Raw genomic sequence first — 18,129 nt, 5'->3', positions numbered from 1 at the left:
ATCACTCTAAACTGAATCAGAACTACCCTTCTTTTAATATATCTGCCTTGGAAGCTTACTTGCTTTTGAAAGTGGAGGCTGATGAAGGTAAGGGCAGCTTGGTTAAGGATGGAGTGCCCATAAGATTCATGTCTGTTTGAGTGTGAGGAGTGAAAGCCATGTGTATATGTTTGAGTGGAAGGAGTCAAAACCATGTGTGAATGTTTGAATGGGAGAATGAGTCATTTACTCTGAACCCCTCCCCCAAAGTGCAGGTGGACGTTTGCAGGCTGTGACCTGGTTCAAGTAATCCAGGATAGGCTGTTTGTATGTAAATTGGCCTATTCACGATTACTTGCTCTAGGGGGCAGCCAGTGGTTCTCCAAGAAATTGAAAGAAGAAGAGGATGCAGTGGATATTTTTTTCCACATTTATCTGTCTGAGAAGGCCTTATGTGAAGGATCTTAACAAAATGCGCAGGCTAAACCAACAGCAAGGCCTACATTCACAGCTGCAAAAATATTTGTGCATAAGCTATGTTGTGCGGGCTTGACAGTTCTATGATATTAGCTGATTTTAACTTGCAAATCCTGGGTAATAGCACTTGTTTTCATATTACCCTTTATACTGTATAGTGTAAGATTGTTTCAGGTATAAACAGAGAAGACACCAGACAATGACATAATCTTGCCAAATTATATTTAGAGAATTCCATTCAATAAGTCTTTTAGCACCCTGGATAGCAGGGGCTTCAAGTGGTGAAATAAAAAGCATAGGTGAAAGCATAAAGTTGAGGCAAAAGCATAAAGAATGGGAAATTAAAAGGGTATAAACCAGAGGTTTTCAACCTTTTCCATGGCACACTTCACTTTGCCTCACAGCACACCGGTTGAGAACCACCAGTATAAACAAAATAAGACAAAATCACTCTGTGATTAAAGTAAAAGGCAGGACCCAGAGGGTCTGTTCAGAGTGCAGTCTCAGAGACGCACAGTGTGTGCGCTTGACAAAAACAAAAAGAACCAAATAACAGATTAAACATCAGGAGTTATAGTCTGAGATGCCCAAATGCCCCTTCTAGTTAACCAATCAAATGACTTTTTGGCACCTCACAAAATCTGAGTTATAAAAAACCTTTAGAACTGAGACCAAAACTTGATGTTCCCTCTGTAGGTCAGATAGGAGGACTGTCTGACCTAAAGGGGTGAGATAGCATGTAGGACTAATTACGAAAACAAGGAACATGTACACTGGTCATATGCCCTCTCAGGCCATTACAATTTGAAATTATGACACCTAACTTTTTCAGATTGCCTTATGGTTAGGTGTGACAGCAGTGTGGCTTCTCCCAGACACTTTCACAGAGAGTAATGAAGGTTTTGTGATTTCCCAGCTTCTGACTGCATTTCAGGCTTTCTCTACATGGTGGCAGTACAGCCCGGTAGAGTGGTTGCACTCTGCTGAATGCTGGTGGTGTCTGGTGGTGTCTGATCATGTCTAGGCGTGGTGGTGATCCCTCACCTTAGTGTCTCATTGCAGGTGTACGTGCTGAAGAGGCCACACGTAGATGAGTTCCTGCAGAAGATGGGGGAGCTGTTTGAATGCGTGCTCTTCACAGCCAGTCTAGCCAAGGTCTGTCCGCACACCCTCTGTGTCTCACTCCTTTGTGTATGTGTAGGTGTATCTGTGTGACTGGCTGCTCTATGTGTGTATCTGGCTGCTGTGTAACTGGAAGTAAGCACTAAAATGGTAAGTAATGCTCTTGGGAGCATTGGTTTTATGCACGCTAATGGAGGAAGCAAGGCTATTTTACCCTCAATCCCCTGGTTTCCCTAGTTCCTTCTAACCTATGGGTGTCGCTGGCACGCAGGAGGCCCTTCCCAGCAGCAGCCTCTTAGTGCATGCACACTGCTGCACACTCACACATACTCACATACACACACACACACACACACACACACACACACACACACAGATACAGAAATGGCAAGCCACCCTAACCATACGTTCACACCAGGATCGGCGAGAGCGTCAAAACTTGCTCTGGCTGCCCTGCTAACGACGCTGTCAAAGAAGTGTACGCTCTGACGTAGATGAAATAAGCGGCTACAAGTTCATTTGGAATGCTTGGACTTGCAAACGTTATTTAAAGGGGCTGCAAACAAACGTGTCGGCGTGTCAAACGTGTAGGGTATAAGTTAACCTCATTAAATCTTTTAAATGTGAAGGTAAGAAATCGATCAATAAAGGAAAGAAATGAACAATTATAATTAGGCTACATGTTTGGTAACGAAATAAACTAATTAAAAACCATTTGTGTGGTGTTACTTTTGTGTTGATGCTAAGTGTAGTTTACTAGCCTTGATCTTTAATTAACATTAACGTTAATTTGTGTGTAGCCTACGTTAAAGTAAATAATGGGAAAATGGGCAATTATCAACCATTGTGCTTAGGAACTAATGTTTGGTGGGAACAAAAGTTTACACAGTTGTGTTCTCTAGAATTCTCTAGAGCGGAGCACAACCAACTCCAATTGGTTGCCGCCAAACCGCGTCATAGCTCATTACCATAAAGTTGCCCGGACTTCAACTTTATTCTGATGCCCACACCGCCCAAGACGCACCGCCAACGGTCATGGCGCTGCTCACCACCGAGAGACGCTGGCTCACATAGAAAATGAATTACTTCTGGTCGCTTTGATGCTCTCACTGTTCCCGGTGTGAACATACAGTAACTGAGATGAACACTGCATTAGTTTCACATTGCTTTTTTTCACCAGCCTATTGTAGACTGGGTCTGCAGTTGCCATTTCACCGTCTGCCTCAGACACCAGGGCAGTGGACTGGTAGCACTGGTATTGCTCTGCTCAGTCACGCCAGAGCTAGCTGAGGTGCCCATGACTGTGGCAGTTGGAGGGCCTGGCGTAATTTCATTCTCGTCTCTACAGGGTTTAATGTGGCACATTGAGGCACAGATCCCGATAGGGTTTAGTGTGGCACCACAAAGCATAGCAATTGACATTACATTACATTACATTTATTCATTTGGCAGACGCTTTTATCCAAAGCAACTTACAAGTGAGGTACAATACAACACAAGCAAAAAACCATACAGTCACAATATTAGAAATACTGTGTGTTCCAACGGTTGGCCAGGCGGGGGTACCAACTAGCAGCCATTGCCTAGCCTACAAGCAATAGCTGCGGCGCTACAGGGGTCGGCGAGCTAGTGCCCTCCTCAAGTGGAGGAGGAGAGGACACCGCACACCGCTCCCAGCCATCTGCATGTCAAACGTACACTCTCTCTATAAAATAAAATGGATGAAGTCAGTCTACTTTTATGGACCAATAAAGGTTTTCAGAGGAACTCTGCATTATTCTTCTGCAAAACCTGGCTGCATGATGACATCACCAACACCACTGTGGATTTACCTGGATATCAACTTATCAGAGCTGACCGGGCCATAGCGGCATGTGGGAAGGGAGGAGGTATGTGTTTTTACATCAATAACAACTGATGCTCAGTTGCAGTAAAGACATACCAACGTTGCTTGAGTATCCTGGAATCAGTTTTTATCGAGTGAAAACCATACTACTCCCCGAAAGAATTCTCATCTGTCATCCTTGCGGGTGTTTACATCACCCTGCAAGCCCCCATTCAAGAAGCACAACACTTGCTGGCTGAGCAAATTTCCTCCATGGAAAACTCTTGGCCAAACTTGGTAGTTCTTGTCATGGGAGATTTCAACTCGACCATCAAACATACCCCGCTTGCATGCATACCGCTCCATCTCCTGTGCCCCTCTTGGACACTCAGATCACTGCATAATACAGATGGTCCCGACATACAGACAGTAACTGAAGAGGGCTAAAACAACCAGGACCACAGTAAGGAGATGAACTTCAGGAGCAACAGACAAGCTTCAGGCAGGGCCGGCCCAAGCCTTTATGGGACCCTAAGCAGAATTTGATTTGGGGGCCCCCCACCACCTTGGCACCGCCAAAACTATTGACTATTGTCAATGCTTGATCATTTGCATGGACTGTAACCCAACGTTAGTCTGACTTACTGTGCTTGCATGATAGGCCGTAGCCAGGGCAAAATTTTAACTGTTGTCCAGAAGCACAAGTAGAGCGGGTTTGTTTTATAGCTGTACATTTGTACTTTTTTATTTTTTCCCAGGAAAATTTATAATTCTAATAGGCTATTGTGTACCAAAACTGTAGGCTAAACAAACATCCCTTCTTTCTTACCACCAATTCAGTTTTAAGGAATTTTGAACCATTCCTGTAAACTAAGTAGGCTGTTCCCTTCTTGTGTGCAAAGATGTTTCTGTTATGGACATGAATGCGTTAAAAAAGACAGCGGCCCGACCAAAGGCATTTCTAGCTATTGAAACGATCTGGGGCCGAGTCAAGTTTGCCTGGGGCTTGTCTTTTTTTTTGAAGAGAGCTTGGCATTGGTAGGTTGGGGAGGTTATATCTACCTTTATAATAAATAAATATTATCACACCTTCGGATGCTGCAAGTCAAGTTCCGCTCTGTTACACATGTTGTTTTTCTATAAACACCTGTTTTTTCAGGGCAAAAATATTCGGGGCTATGCTTAAAATATCCGTGGCTATAACCCCGAATGATCGAACCTAACGACGCCACTGGGCCCAAGGTGACCAACGTTAGCTAGCCAATCTTAGCTAGCTAACCTTGAGTACTGTAAGTTAGTTGATACAGCAACATATAGTAACACATTCCACAGGTAACGTTAATGTTCAAAGCTGTCGAATTATGAGGCTAGCCAGTGCTGTAAGATGAAATCACATTGACAAGAAGCAGAGCACCAGCCAGTGCTGCGCTTGTGATTACTGACGGGTTTGTTACAGTTTGGTTAACGTTACAAGCTAGCTAGCTGTTTCAGAGACGTGTGACAGTTGCCTCACTGTTGCTTGGCAACAGAGCTACGCGCTGCCTGCTACCGCTCTCTCTCCCACTCTTTCCTGAGCAAACACAGTTTTTCTAAAACTTTTAGGCAGGATCTTCCTGAATCATTTTTTGTCAATTAGTAAACCATACAATGGAGTATTATATTTAGCATTTGATAACAGTGAGCATGAGCTAGCAGGCCTAGCTAACTAACAATAGATTACATCAGCTAACGCTAGCTAATTGGCTAGCTAGCTAGATAACATTTAGCTGATACAAAATGTCATTCGGAAGCGCCACTGTCCCACACGTAGTGAATGGACTGGTTCAACAGATATGTGAACATGGTAAATATGTAACATAGTATTAGGGTGACCATGTTTTGGTTTTAAAAAAGAGGACACACAGTTAGTAGACACTAAAATGTTACTGCTGGTAGGCTCTCATTGGTCTTATCCCTCCAACTATGAGACATGACAGAAACACGGTCGCTTATCACTGAGGAATAAATTCTGATTGGCTGAAATAAGTCTTATTTGGCGGATCGATATGACCATAGGGTCTTACATTTGCTCAGATTTGTTGAATGTTCTGCCTAGGTTATGGTCTAACATTATCCTAATAGATGCGTCGGCAGGGGGATTTATACTGATGTCAAAACTGCCCAGTGCCGGCCAGAAGCAGATGGGCCCCCCCCTCTGAGCCCGGTTCTGCTCAAGGTTTCTTCCTGATAGGGAGTTTTTCCTTGCCACTGTTGCCTTAGGCTTGCTCTCAGGGGGTCTCAGGCCTGGGAACAATGTAAAGCTGCTTTGTGACAACTTGTGTTGTAAAAAGCGCTATACAAATAAAAATGAATTGAATTGAAAACACTTTCATTCACAAAATGACATCATGTTCATTCACACACACATATAATGCAAAACGTCAGCCTGAGAGGAAAAAAAGTACAGAGGTCCAGACCTCAGCGACCTCATAGCTGGCTACAGGGATGCTTGCATCAAAATGCAGTTAACGTCCGTTACTGTACAGTGCAGCGGGAATTGATTAAACCAGTAGTATTAGCTAGCCAGCCGGTTAACATAATATTGTGTTTCTGTATGATTACCATTGACATAATATATCACAAAAAATAACATTTCAAGCTCTCTTGTGGGACATTTCAAGCACTCTTGGGGGCCCTCTGGTGGCCACGGAGGACCTAAGCAGACACTTAGTTCGGCCGGCCCTGGCTTCAGTACTGCATGGAGTCCACTGACTGGGAGTCTCTGATACCCCTTTCCCACCAGCACGAACTACATGCTAGTTCTGGGCTGGCGCTAGTGCCAGTTTGGAGTTGTTCCAACTTGCAAACCTTCTACGAACGGGTTTGCTTTACCACGGGCTAGAGAGCCATCATAGAACCACGTCATTATGGCACTGTATACGTTTGTATATGTGTTTGCTTTCCCGCTAGCGCCAAGCTAGCAGTGGTGGCTGGTGAGCTGGAAACAGGGGAAGCCCAAACACTACCTTTAAATCTATCATTACTTTCAACCTGTTCCCCTTTATCCTCCTTGATTAACAATAAAACGAATAATTCACAGAATAGTCGACACCAAACGCGTAAATAGAGTAAATGATTATGCTCGAGAAACAGCGCAGATTGTCTGTAGTTAAAGCTACAACATAAGATTAATTAACAAGGATGGCATTTATCGATTTAAATTACGTTAAATGCTCAGCTTTTGTGAGGTCTGTGTTCTAAACGTTATTATTCATTGCACTCAACCTAACCTAAAAGTTTATTCTCAGTAATTTAAATTTATTAAATTTAAAGTAATTTAAAACTAAATTTATCTCCGTTCTGTAATTTGAATTTTGTGACACATTTAAAGCTTTGGGATTAGTTGCCACTTAATTATTCAAATGCCATCCTTGTTAATTAAACAATCTCATGCTGTAGCTTTTGCAATAGCACACAAATTTCAGACAATCTGCGGTGTTTCACGAGCGTAGTGTTTCGCTAGCTTGCAGCCAGCACTGCAAGCTAGCGGGAACAAACAACAACAATAAAAACGAGACCAACAATCTAAATGTTAAGTGACATTGGTAGGTGAGACAATGGCAATGTTAGAAAATAGCATGCTAATGTTACCAAGGTTACGGTAGCTGGCTAGCTAGCTGTTGGTCGGCTAATGGTACCCAAGCAAGCATAGCTACTAATTTCTCACATCAATGATACGAATGTCGAATGTAACATTGATGTGAGAAATTAGTAGCTATGCTTGCTTGGGTAATGTTAGCTGACCAACAGCTAGGTAGCTAGCCAACATTGATGTGAGAAATTAGTAGCTCTCTAAACAACTAAGAAACACATAGCTGGCTGGCAACAAGGCGAAGCGCTTCTTCTTTTTTTTAGGCAGATTAGATGCTACACTAGCTCTGTTTTTTTAAAAATGGCGGTCACAAAGTTTTAGTTGGTCTTATTGGTTACGATAATCCCGCCCCCAGCCCCTGAAGTAGCGGTTCTTTGTTCTAGACCAGCAAAGTGTTGGTGCCGCTCTGGAACCAGTTTTCCTGGCCAAGAGCCGGTTCTTTGGCTGTTGAAATGCGAATAACTAGTTCGAGATTAGGCACCGGCTCCGAACCAGCCCTCGAACTGCCTTGGTGGAAGAGGGGCATGAGAGGCCCTAAGGATAACAACAACTCATTTGCTGACACTGTATGTTCATATATCAACTTCTGTGAGCAGATCTGCTTCCCAACCAAAACCATCATAATGTACAATAACCAAAAGCCAAGTTCTCCAAACAACTTAGAGAACTCAGGCATCACAAAGAACAGGTGTACAGGAAAAGTGATATGGATACATTCAGGCTGGCTGGACAGAACCTCAAGAAGGCCATCAAATCTGTCAAGCAGGAGTACAAAGCCAGGCTGGAGCGTGATTCAAGCACAAAAGACTCTGCAGCTGTCTGGAACACACTCAGGACAATCACAAATTACAATAAGAAAAGCCGTGCAATCACCCAATCCCCTGGACTTGGTGACAACCTCAACACCTTTTACACTGGGCTTGAGAGGTTCCCTATCACACACACTGATGGCCCATTGTCTGGGCCATCCCCATCACTTCAAGACCATCAGCCTACCCCCACCCCATCTCAGGAATACAATCCAGAGCCATTAGCTGTGGAATTCCCGACTGACATCCGTAGTCATGAAGTGCTTCGAAAGACTCATCCTGTTCTTCCTCAAACCAATTACAAACCCCCTTCTGGACCCTCAACAGTTAACCTACAGAGCCAACCGCTCTGTGGACGATGCTGTTAACCTCAGCCTCCACCACATACTACAGCATTTGGACACGCCCAGCACCTATGTCAGGGCTTTGTTCGTGGACTTAAGTTCAGCCTTCAATACCATCCTCCCTGACCTTCTGCACACTGAGCTGCTACAGCTGCAGGTACCCCGCCCCACCTGCGAGTGGATTATGGACTTCCTGACCAACAGGAAGCAACAGGTGTGGCTCGGCACTCACCTGTCTGCCCCCCTCACCACCAACACTGGAGCTCCACAAGCTTGTGTTCTCTCCTCATATCTGTACTCTCTGTACACCAATGACTGCACCTCCAGCCACCCCTCCATCAAGCTCGTCAAGTTTGCTGATGACACTAAAGTACTAGGCCTCATCAAGGACAATGATGAGTTGGCCTACAGGACTACAGCTGTGTCACAGCTGGCAGCATGGTGTACAGAAAACAACCTGGAGCTCAATGTCAACAAGACAGTGGAGATGGTCATGGATTGCTGGAAACACCCACCTTCACATCTCCCACTACTCATCAACAATGTAGCCGTAAAGGTGGTGGATTTCTGGGTACCACCATCACCAATGACCTGAAATGGGAGACACACTCATCTAATGTCATCAAGCAAGCTCACCAGAGGATGTTCTTCCTCAGACTGCTATGGAAGATGAACATCCTTGAAAGTCTGCACCCAGTTCTACAGAGCCACCATCGAGAGTGTCCTCACCTCCTCTATCATTGTCTGGTACCCCACATCCTCTGCCCACACCAAACACAGACTGGAAAGCATCGTGCGAACAGCCAGCTGGCTCACAGGCCAGGAACAGGTGCCTCTGAGTGTGAGTCTCTGCACGATACCAGAGCCAGGAAGCAGGCTAGTAGGATAGTGGTGGACCCATCACACCTGGCTCACTGCCTCATCAGAAAACTTCCATCCGGCCACAGGTTCTGCTCCATCAGGACCAGGATCACCAGACACCTGAATAGTTTTTTCCCTAAGGCCATCACTCTCCTCAACAACTCATCCTAGCTCCCACCTCATCCTCTAACTGCCCACCATGCATTGTCACCAATGCCCCCCCAACATACACACACACACACACACACACATGCACGCACGCACATGCAATTCACACACACATTGTATGGGACAGTGCAACCCCTTACTATGGACCCAACCTTCCTGCCAGGACTTTGCAATATGTAGCATAATGTAGCATACATTATTAGTTAACCTGTACACATATTCTTTTACTTAACTTGTATATAGATTATTATTTACGGTTATTTTACTTTTTTATGTTTCTCCTTTTATTCTCACATTTACTTAATCCTAGTGTGCTCTTCTATGTCTTACTCTGATATTCTGTTCTGTTCCACTGCACTGTATCACCAAGTCAAATTCACGTGTACATTGTATGTTTGGCGAATAAAGCGATTCTGATTCTGATATGCATCATTAGGTGTTCAGTGTATGCAGGTTTATGTGCTTCAATGTTGGGACTGTAGAGCAACTCCCACATGACACATCTCTGTGTTATTCTTCTTTTACAACTGCTGTCTGTGGATGTGCTCTGATTGGTGCTCTGGTCTTTGTGGAAGTGCTCTGAGAGGTGCTCTGGTATCTGTTGATATGCTCTAATAGGTGCTCCGGTATCTGTAGATGTGGTCAGATGGTGCTGTTGCCTTTTTCATTGCTTTCGTGTCCTCGCAATTTTAGAGCATATTCAGATCTCATCATGGGCTAGTTATAAAGACTGGATGTCTCTGTGACTTTCATTCATATTTGCTATTAATTGTGAAGGAGGGTTCGACTTGCCTGTGTGTTTTTGTGTATGTTTGGTAATCTGTCTGATGTGCGTATGCCTCTGACCACCAGTCTTTCTGGACACCATGTATGTGTTTGTGTGTGCTTGTATAAATGTGTGCAATTCTGTGTGCCTGTGTGCATTTGTGCCTAACAGTGTAACTGTGAATGTTTTTTTTTAAACTTTCTTTTAAAAAACCCTAATAATTTACGAAGTTTAGATAATTGTCAAATTCTGTGAAACTGACACCACAATGCAGTGAATAAATACATAACTTCTGCTTTCTGTTTTTTTATGGGTATTTTTCTTCTTCAGTTATACAGCTATCATGATGTATCGTAGATGATTGTCTTGCAATGTATCGAGTATTGCAGAATCGCAGTATGGTGATACCATCGTGGGCAACATATCGTGATAGTATCGTATCATGAGTGAATCCCACCCCTAGAAGAAACCTTGAGCAGAACCCGGCTCAGAGGGGGAGCCCATCTGCTTCTGGCCGGCACTGGGCAGATAGAATTACAGAGAATACTTAAAGTTGTACGGTGTACTTTAAGACATTTGAGTTTGATAGACAGTAGTAATTAACAACAGGGTAGTTATAAAATCTATCCTAGAATGTCCAGTTCTTGGCATGCAGTTGGCTTGATAGGCAGGTCAGCAAGGTAGCAGGACTGGAAATCGGGATGTGACGCTTGGGCTACAGGTCCAGGCAAGAGCCCGGAGCAGGCATAGAGAACAAATAGAAAACAGTGATTAGTGGATGTTAATTGCAGGAATGGAGGAAACATAAAGGCATAAAGGCAAAGGGGGGAACAGAGGGTGGACGAGGGATGCATGTGTGTAATAAGGAAAAATCCTGCAGGGTAAGCACTATTGGCGGCATACCTAAGGGACGAGAGGCAAGGGGCCAGCACGATCATGAGGGTGACCCTACGGCAGTCAACACCAGACCACAGCCAGATCAGCTGAACACAGAGTACCCAGGCCATGATGTAGTGACAGCAATGACCACTTAGTCCACCAGAGACTCTACAATCAATGTCAGCACCATGCCATGTCCCTCAACTAAAGGATTTGAAATAAAGATACGTTTTTATCCTAGACTTAAAGGCGGAGAGAGAGTCTGCTCCCCGAACTTCGGTTTGTAAATTGTTCCACAAAAGAGGGGCTCGGTACAAAAAGGCTCTACTGCCCATAGTACTTTTACCCACTCTTGGAACAATAAGAAATCCTGCGCTTTGGGAACGTAGAGTTCATTTTGGAGAATATGGGCGAAGAAGGTCCTTAAGGTAGGGAGGGGCAAGCCTATTTAGAGCTTTAAATATAAGGAGAATTTTGAAATCAATGCAGTATTTGATAGGTAGCCAGTGGAGAGAGGCTAATACTGGGATAATGTTCTCAAAGCGCTTTGTTTTGATTAGAATACTTGCAGCTGCATTTTAGACCAACTGAAGGGGATTTAGGGAGGCATATGCACATCCTGACAAGAGGGCATTACAGCAGTCCAATCTGGATGTAACAAAAGCGTGGATTAGCTTTTCAGCATGGTGTATTGATAGAATTTTCCTGATTTTGGCAATATTCCTCAAATGAAAGAAAGCAGGTGGAGGTGTTTTTTATATGTGTGTCAAAAGAGAGCTCAGGATCAATCGTGACACTAAGGTCTTTGATGGTTGCACTTGAGGCCAGTGAGACACCATCAAGATTTAATGTAATATTGGTGAGTTTGCTCCTGATAGACTTTAGGTCGATAACCAATATTTCTCTTTTGTCCGAATGTAGAAGGAAATTTTGGGCCATCCATGACTTTGTCTTTGAGGCAGGCTTCCATGTTTGATATTTCCAAGAACACATCAGGTTTGCCCGATGTGTATAACTGGGTATCATCTGCATAGCAGTGGAAATTAATGCCATGTTTACAAATTATATTTTCAAGAGGGACCATGTATAATGAAAAGAGCAAAGATCCAAGCACGCATCCTTGTGGTGTCTTACTCTGGAGAGTTTGGAAGACTTATTGTTAATGAAGACAAAGTGATGCTGCTCTGAAAGATAAGACTTGAACCAGGATAGAGCCTTTCCACTTATGCCAATCAGGTTCTCAGGTCAGTCTAATAGAATAAGATGGATGATGGTATCAAAGGCTGCACTTTGGTCTAGGAGCACAAGTAGGGAGATACAGCCATTGTCAGAGGAGAGAAGTAGGTCATTAAGTACTTTTAGGGAAGTGGTTTCTGTGCTGTGATGAGGTCTAAACCCAGACTGAAAAATTTCCAAATTATTATTGGACTGTAAAAAGGAGCAAAATTGCTTTGTTACAACTTTTTCTAAGATTTATGAAAGGAATGGGAGATTTGAGATGGGCCTGTAGTTCAAAAGAGCATATCAAATTCAATTTTGAGGAAGGGTTTCTCTTTGTACAAATCAGGGGAAGTTGCATAGTTTCTGTCTAACACTGAAATATGATGTGCAAGGTTAGAAAGAGTGAGAGAACATTTTTTACTTTTCATTGGACACATAAGATATTAACTGAACAAAGTTGGCATCAGATGCATGCGTGTATTCAATCTCCAAGGTGGGCGAGAAATAGTTTTTTGTTCAAATCTCAAGTTCATTAAGAGGGGTGAGTGATTGGAAATGACTATGATATGATAATCACAGGTCATAACAGATGGTAGTATTTTTTGTGTATAAGAAAATAATCTATTCACGAAAAAGTATGATGCACTGGGGAGAAGAAGGAATATGTACGTGCTAATGGGTGCAGACGTCGCCATACATCAGTCACACCATAATCAACCAGAAAAGTGCTAATGACCCACGCAGATCTTGGCAGGGCAGCTTGTACGACGACTTATCTTGTGTTGGATCCAAACAGCAATTAAGATCCGCTCCAGTGATTACACAATGTGAATCAATGTTTGTTAAGGGAGACAGAAATTTAACATCAGAATTTGTTGTTGTTTAACAAATTCATCATCATGATCGGGGGCATAGACGTTCGCCAAAATTAAAGGAGTGTTGTATAGAGTACCTGTTACAATGACAAAGTGGCCATTACGGTCTGCTATTACATTAGTTGATATAAACGGAATGGAATGAGGACCGCCACACTTCGTGCCCTATTATTAAACAATGAATGGTAGGATTGAGACACCTGCTGCCTGTGTATTTTGGAGTGATCTGATACTTTCAGATGTGTTTCATGGATAAAGACAATCTTTGCACCCAAGCCATCAAGATGGGAAAGCACCCTGTTAATTTTTGTAGATTTACCAAGACCTTCCAACTGGCAAATGAAATAATTATGCCTGCGTCTCCATAAGTTGAGTCACTAGAATTAACTGAAGTCATAAAGTCTATGGCAAGAAATGAGAGATACAACTAGCGTCCAAAATAGTGTTACATTACATTAACACTATATATTATACAACATTATATTTCTTAAAACACCTACCAAGATATGAAAAGATAAGAATAAAAATAAAAACACTGGATGTAGCAATACAGGTCCCCATTAAGAAGCACTTCGTAGACTATCCTAAACGCAGGTAAAATGTTTATACAAAAACAAAAAAATGCAATTTAGGGTGAGTAATTAGTGTATTAAGATATATAGCAGACAAAACATTTCAAACAAGAAAATGATCAACGGATAGGGGAAATTTAACAGCGCACAACATAGGCAATATTTAACATTAGAACATGGCCCACACATGCTAATAGCTAGGCTTACCATGAATATAGATATTAATTCTGATAGAGTTAGTATGCTAGCATTTGAGTAGTGTTGGCATATGCGAAAATAACATAAAATTGCCTGGAAAACATAAAAGTAGCCTACCATAGTTAAGGCAGGATGATCTCTTATCACTCAGAGAGAGACAAAGCACAGCTGTCACCTTCGATGCTCGATGTTTAGCTGACAAGCCAGCTAAAAATAGCATAAAGAGAGCAAAGTAATCATTTTGTCCCTTTGTCATTTGTGCTTGCTGACTCCGAGGTGGTGGAGTGACTGGAGTTTCAAAATCCATAGCCATCTGTGGGTCACTAAAGAGATGTTCCATTTGCCTGGGCAGAGTGATCCGAAACTTGGCAGGGTAATGAAAGTCAAAACGAGTGCCTTCAGTGTTGCCAAGTTGTTTTCTCACTCCTGCAAAAGTCACTCTCTTCTTCGCCTCATCAGTAGTGAGATCAGGAAAGATGTATATCGGACTCCTGTTGCAGGATAGTGGTCTGACCTGACGAGCCTGCCAGAGAATGAGTTCATGAATGTGGTAGTAGTGAACCCTGACAATGAAGGGTCTTGGAGGCTGACCAGACTTGGGTTTAGGCTGTAGCGAACGCTGAACTCTATCCAGCAAGGTTTTCTCATGTAGGCTGAGCACTTCATACAGATGGTTAGAGACAAAGTCAGTCGGTGATGTTCCCTCAGCACCCTCCACAATTCCCACCAGTCTTATTATTTCTCCTAGACCTGCTCTCGAGATCTTCGCATTTTAGCTGTAGAGCTCTGACTTCAGACTGGAGCTTGGAAACAGTAGTTTCGAGAGCAATTACTGTGTCACTCGTTTCAGTTGCAGATTTTTCGATATCTTTCAGACGTTCGTCTTGAAGACTAAGGGACCTCTGCAGAGCTGCCACTGATGAAGTTAGCTTATCTTTTACAGCGACAAAGTCTGTTTGTACGTCACTACTGGCAATTTCTATCTTCGAGCAGATGTTACTTTTTAATGAATCTAGAGCTCTAGTGAACATTTCTGCAGTGAGTCTGTCACTATCCTTCAGACTTCCTACCTCATGTTCGCCGGTTAGCAAGGCAGCGTTAGCCTCACGAGCCCTAGACTTAGTGTTAGTCAAAGATTTATTACCCGAAGTTGACATGTCTCAAATCCAAAATTGGCCAAGTGATGCACTGGGAGTTTAAGAAATTGGAAATGGTCTTTGATTTACTATTGAAATGTAAAATGTCTGCTTTGTGAAGAAATTAAAAATTCACCTCAAGGAACTTGGAAAAAGTTTGCCTACATCGCTAATGCGCAACAGCCCCCCCCCCCCCCCCCCGTAACTCTGTATGTGTGTCTGTCTGACTGTATGTGTTTGTGCTTTGGTGCAACCAACCATGTACGTTTGTGTTTGTATGTCTCTGACAGTCAGCGTTTTTATTATTGACTGTGATCGTAGGTCTGTCACTGTGAGTATTTGTCTGTCTGGCTCTGTGTGTTTGTTTTTATGTCTCTGACCATGTTTTCTTGTCTCTATGAGTGTTAGTATTTCTGACCATGTGTGTTCATGTGCATGTAGTCTGACCATGTTTTCAAGTCTCTGAATGCAGGTATAAAGTCTCTGATGATGAGTGTTCATGCCTTTGACTGTCAGTGTCCATATCCATGTCACTGACCATGAGAATTCATATCTCTGACCATGTTCTGTGCTGCGGTTCAGTATGCGGACCCTGTGGCAGACCTGCTGGATCGTTGGGGGGTGTTCCGGGCCCGCCTCTTCAGAGAGTCCTGTGTGTTCCACCGTGGGAACTACGTCAAAGACCTGAGCCGCCTGGGGAGAGAGCTCCGCAATGTCATCATAGTGGACAATTCCCCTGCATCCTATATCTTCCACCCAGAAAACGCAGTAAGTGCCACCAGGGCCACTGAGAGAGGGAGCTACCGCAGGGTGATGGTATATGGAGGCTATGTGGATCATTTCAGAGTGGGGTTAAGTACCAGGGCAGTGTGTGTGTGCAGCCCTTTGCATCTGGTGCTTAAAAAGGCAACATAAAGGAGTTTGATTATGTAGATGGAAATTCTACTGCCTTTAGAGCCAGACTACACAATCAATGAATCCTCCTTTACAGGACTGTTTTTAATAATGAATCTTAAGTCATTATGAATACAAGAGTTCCAGGAATTTGGTATAGTTTGAGGAATAAAAGATCGTTTTGGTCTCAGTCTTGTATACCACTTCCTGGAGCCGCTAGTACATGACACTCAAGGACACATTTGATTAGTAGGGGTTCCTAGGACAACCCGAACATTTTTATCAGTTATACAGTATGACGAAGCGATGGGGGCACCCTAAACATGGACCCCAGTGCTGTTTTGGTTGATGAAGCCCAGGCTTTGTGTAGGTCAAAGAGAGATGAAGAGGCCATTGACAGCCCTCCATTGAGACTGTGGAGTGGTCAGACCACGTTCCGACTGAGCTGTGACACCCTCCGGACCTGACGCGATCCCAGCATGCACCTCTAAAGGCATTCCTCCTTTTAGTGAGAACAGAAGAGTGCTGGACTCAGTGCTAAATATTGACCCACCTGCTAATCTAAGAGTACAGCTAGATGGCTTTTTAAGGGATTGTACAGGCAAAGCGCACTTTGAAAATGTGGGGGACCAAGGCACTGAGGTGTTTGTAAGTAGGAGAAAACACTGAAACATGCACTTATCTCACTTGTGAAGTTTGATATGAACAGTGTGGTTGCAGATTGGCAAGAGGGTACTGGTATACGACACAGGTACTCCTTTCTCACTCACAACCCTCATCCCTTACTTTGCAGGTCCCTGTGCAGTCGTGGTTTGATGACATGGCAGACACAGAGCTTCTGGACCTACTCCCTTTCTTTGAGGGGCTAAGCAGAGAGGAGGACGTTTACAGTGTGCTGCAGAACCTCAGGGCAAGGTAGCGGAGCATCTGCCCCTGATGGCTGACCTCTCCTCTCACCCCCCCCCATCCCCCCCCCCCCCAGCGTGACTCAGGTCCTCTCCTGCTACAGCTTGAAGAGGACCGCAGAGTCACTCCATGGAAAACCGCCCCTTCTGCCCCTGGATTATTAAACATATATATTTATATTTCTAATTTGGAGGGAAAAAAGAAACTGCAGTGAACTTCATTTTTTTTTTTTAAATGAGAGTTACTATACCGTGAAGCTCTTATATTTACCAAAAACCAACTTTACTTTCCTTTTTCCTCTTTCATTTTAAGGAGGAAAACAGAGTCATTTTTAGTCCTTACATTGTTGCTATGCAGGCAGTCTTTTTCCATCTTTAGTAGTTTCAATGACTGTGATCTTCCTCTGAATTGAAGTGCCTTTTTCCAGTGTTGTTTTTACAGGGAAAACACCGTTTGTAAGTGGCATATTTCCAGAGAACTGAAATCTTGTAATGAGTATGTGCTTTAACACAGAGCAAATATGAATCTTTATATAAAAAGCAGTTATTTATGCAGATGTTTTATGGGTTGTTTTTTTTAAATATCATTGGACGCTGGGTAAATGTCTCCATAATATTCTAAATGGTGTTTCTTTCAGTTGCCTGTATCTGATACCATTATATAGGAGTGATTTTGTTTCTTTCTTTAGTTCATTTTACATAGAACGTGTTAGTCCCTTTAGCCTGCAGTGAAGTGGAAGAATGCACTCGCACTGGCATTTGCATTTGCAGTTGTGATGTTACAGTTTGTCTCAGCGACAGACTCCAACAGCAAATCTTTGTTGTAAGAATCTTGGGCATGTGTAACCCTGAGGTGCCAACTGTATTGAAACGATGCCATACACTGGATTTTACATGGTTGTGCTGGATGCCAAATTGATCCCACTGAATTGACCATGTGTTAGATCTGGTATTTAATTCTGGAATGTAGTTGAAAGCATTATGCACATCATGCCACAAGACACTACAAATCATAAATACCCATGTACATCTCTTTATTCTTTTGTTATTGCTGTTAACTTCTTCATGTTGTCGAAGTGGTCAGATTCAGCAGGTGTCTTTTTTTCCAGATTTTGGAAGTACCACTGAAGTGTCATTGTTTTCTGAGCCTCTGCTGAAGAGGACATAAATATCCTTCCCAAAGTACACCAGTGGAACACAAATGCAAATGTGTCCTTTCCAATTTTGCTCAAACAGCTCCATGCTATGGAAAGCATATTGGTTCATTGTTCTGTTATTATTTTTTCCTTATGGTTTTCATGAGGGGAATAATGGCTCCCTGGAGCCGTCGATGTTGGATTTTTAACTTTTTCTTTTGAAGTGTTTTTATTTGGTTTTATGTGCACCATGCTTCTGCTGGTGTACAGTGACTATGTGGAGTTGGCCGTGGGCTGCCCGAACTGTTCCTCACCACCGTGCCTATGCCAG

General features: G+C 43.2%; 1 protein-coding gene across 2 annotated transcripts in view; it reads left to right on the top strand.

The window, feature by feature from the left end:
- The window catches only part of LOC118770923 (CTD small phosphatase-like protein), an 80,820-nt gene extending 63,982 nt beyond the window's left edge, over positions 1–16,838 (top strand). For both annotated transcript variants that reach the window (XM_036518701.1, XM_036518700.1), the window contains 3 exons: positions 1,519–1,611; positions 15,446–15,631; positions 16,551–16,838. In XM_036518701.1, coding sequence (XP_036374594.1) covers positions 1,519–1,611; positions 15,446–15,631; positions 16,551–16,676 — 405 coding nt within the window. In that variant the 3' untranslated portion in view covers positions 16,677–16,838. The remainder of the gene's footprint in view (positions 1–1,518; positions 1,612–15,445; positions 15,632–16,550) is intronic.
- The last annotated feature ends 1,291 nt before the right edge of the window (positions 16,839–18,129 follow it).

This window comes from Megalops cyprinoides, chromosome 24, assembly GCF_013368585.1.
Source record: "Megalops cyprinoides isolate fMegCyp1 chromosome 24, fMegCyp1.pri, whole genome shotgun sequence".
NCBI lineage: Eukaryota > Metazoa > Chordata > Actinopteri > Elopiformes > Megalopidae > Megalops > Megalops cyprinoides.
The sequence above is the reverse complement of the archived record's forward strand: the minus strand, read 5'-3'. Positions and strand labels throughout refer to the sequence as shown.